The sequence below is a fragment of the Ctenocephalides felis genome, unplaced genomic scaffold (assembly GCF_003426905.1).
Source record: "Ctenocephalides felis isolate EL2017-DRISC unplaced genomic scaffold, ASM342690v1 CF-g0.4_SCAFFOLD_01492, whole genome shotgun sequence".
NCBI lineage: Eukaryota > Metazoa > Arthropoda > Insecta > Siphonaptera > Pulicidae > Ctenocephalides > Ctenocephalides felis.
Window position 1 is genome coordinate 8,993,262 of NW_020537646.1, and position 2,544 is coordinate 8,995,805.

A 2,544-nucleotide genomic window follows, 5' to 3' on the forward strand; every position below is an offset into this window, starting at 1 on the left:
TGATAGACGCCCCCTTATTTATCTTAGAGTGGAGCCAGTGGCGCGAGTGGAGCGACCATAAATCTAATAAATTTGTAACATAGTCACAATTGGCGCAACTGACTTTAAATTTATTTTATAAGATAAGCCAAACGAAGTTTTTTCTTTTCATTATTTTTTTTTATCTTCACTGTTGGTATCAATGTGATCTAATGCATCCTTCCCGTATTTGCAATTTTTGTTTCTTTGTCACTTGTTAACTTGTCGTTTGTTATGATTTCGTAACGTAGTGGATTTAGTGAAGTTGTGCTAGTTGTGAATATGTTACAAATTAATCAGGTTTAATACAGTTGAAGGTAAGTTTTTTTTACACTTTAATATGAATTTTATATTCGTTTTAATCATCATGCCATTCTATTGCAATATTTAGTTTAGATATATTTTGTTTTCATTTCTGTCAAATTGTAATTACCTCTGCAGATGACATAAGATTATATGTTAAAACATTTGCAAAAACAAAAACTGCTGCCTTTTGATCAAATACATATAGTAAATTTATAAATGCAAAATGTTTTAAATTTGATTCTTTAAAATTCAAAACACTTCATAGGTAACAAAATCAAAACGTCTTTGCAACTTTCATATATTATTCAATTTATTTTTATCAAATTTGTTTCACAAGTACAGTCATTATTATTGTAAAATTCACCATACCCTTTCCTTATAATTAACCAATTTGTTTTGCTACAAATGCTTTTAAGTAATATCTTCTGCTTATAAAGCAGTACTTATAATTACTTAATATACAGTTGTCTAGTATCAACCATAACATAATAGCAAGATCTTAGTGAGCAAGGAAAAGCACATGATTTGTTATAAATGCCTAATATTAATATTTACATTTTTATCTGAATCTTCCTTTATTTTGTCTCAACTTTATCAGTTGTATTAGCATTAACATTGCCTTTGATAATTTGTATATAATTAGCAGGTACTAAACCAGATGTTTTGTTGTCAGTAGAGGCAAGAAGCCATCCCGTATTCATTAATTTCATTTCATTTTGAATTTCAAGTGGTGCAACTTTAACACTTTGCATAGTACGTAAAGATAATTCGTTAGGGTTAGAACTTGATAAGTCATACAAAGCCGAAGCGAGTAAAGGCTTATCCCAAGTAGAAGGATCTGACGCTACAAACAAAAATTTTATTTAGTGCTTAAGTATATATTGAATTTGATAAAAGGAATTCATGGTAATTACTTTTCTCCACAACTGATTTATTCCATCCTTCAAATATTTTGTACATAATATAAGGCGCAGATGTAATAAAACCTAGAAATACTAAAATAGGCCAACTTGAAGTATTTTTATCTCCATCTTGCTTATTGCCATTCAAAGCTTCTGCCCAGGCTTTGATTTTTTGTGGGTCGTGTTTTGATAATCCAAGCATTGATAAAAGTCTAGAATGATAATATGATAATGTAGTATTTAAAAGTGTATTTAAATAGTGATACACCTACTTTCTATAGAACCAATTAATAGATCTAAATAATGCAAATGTAGACCAAAATCGAGCAAATAATGAATGTAGTCTTCCAAAATTATCTGCTACACTTAAAATTGCGCGGAATGTAGTAGTCATTGCCATATATGTGGAATCAAGCATCTGAGCTATACCACTGAAGGCATAAACTACAGACTCGATGGACTGGAAAGCCGGTCTCGAAGACTCCTCGGCATATTGTATGAATCTAAACATACAATATAAGAATTAGACTCAAGTAAACAATTAAAATAAGATTTTCATAATATCTGATGTTCTATTTGACAAAATCTTACCTATTTCCCATATCATTAGGTCCATACATTCTATTGTATCCTCCGTACATTCCGCCATAACCTATACCTTGCCCAAAACTCCCAAAATTGCTGTAGCTTCCGAAACCATTATAGCCAGAATATCCATAGCCTCCAAATCCACTTCCGTATGTGCTTCCACTAGGCCAACCTCCGTACCTTTGGGTTTGATAAGGCCTGGGTGGTAATGCTGGCGGCATATTTATTGCAGTACTTCCCATACCTAAATTAGCAGCATTTTGATTGCTTGGACTATACACTGAAGGTTCTGCCACATTAGACATTTGAAAATTTGACATTTTGCGCAATGTTTTTCGTTTTCGGATAAGCTATATGCTAATCTCACAAATAATTTGCATTACCTATACTTTGAACTTTATGAAAGTTGCATTTAAAATTAATATGTTTAATTAATGAAAAGATGAATATCACATAGTTTAATCGTTTTGATCACTGATTATGACTTCAGGTAGATGTTCAAAGTCTACATAATATTTTTTGTTGATAATGCTATTTTTCAGTTTTGTTCGGATAAATGTAGTGTTCCATCAAATAAATTTATTATTTCATATGTATCATATTTTAAGAAGACGGCAAAAATAAATTAAACAATAACATGTTTAAAATATACTTAGAAACGTCAAAAATTAATATCTATAGATAGTTCTATCTTATCTTTCTTAGACTTCTGTCGGACGACTATGTAAAC

General features: G+C 30.6%; 1 protein-coding gene across 1 annotated transcript; it reads right to left on the bottom strand.

Moving 5' to 3' along the window:
• Positions 1-765: 765 nt before the first annotated feature.
• LOC113369997 (peroxisomal membrane protein PEX13) lies at positions 766-2,338 on the bottom strand. The gene is made up of 4 exons (XM_026610632.1): positions 1,818-2,338; positions 1,499-1,729; positions 1,239-1,438; positions 766-1,168 (listed from the first exon to the last, which is right to left on the bottom strand). Exons 1-4 carry the CDS (start codon positions 2,132-2,134, stop codon positions 900-902), a joined length of 1,017 nt encoding a protein of 338 aa, XP_026466417.1. The 5' UTR covers positions 2,135-2,338; the 3' UTR covers positions 766-899.
• Between the last annotated feature and the right edge of the window lie 206 nt (positions 2,339-2,544).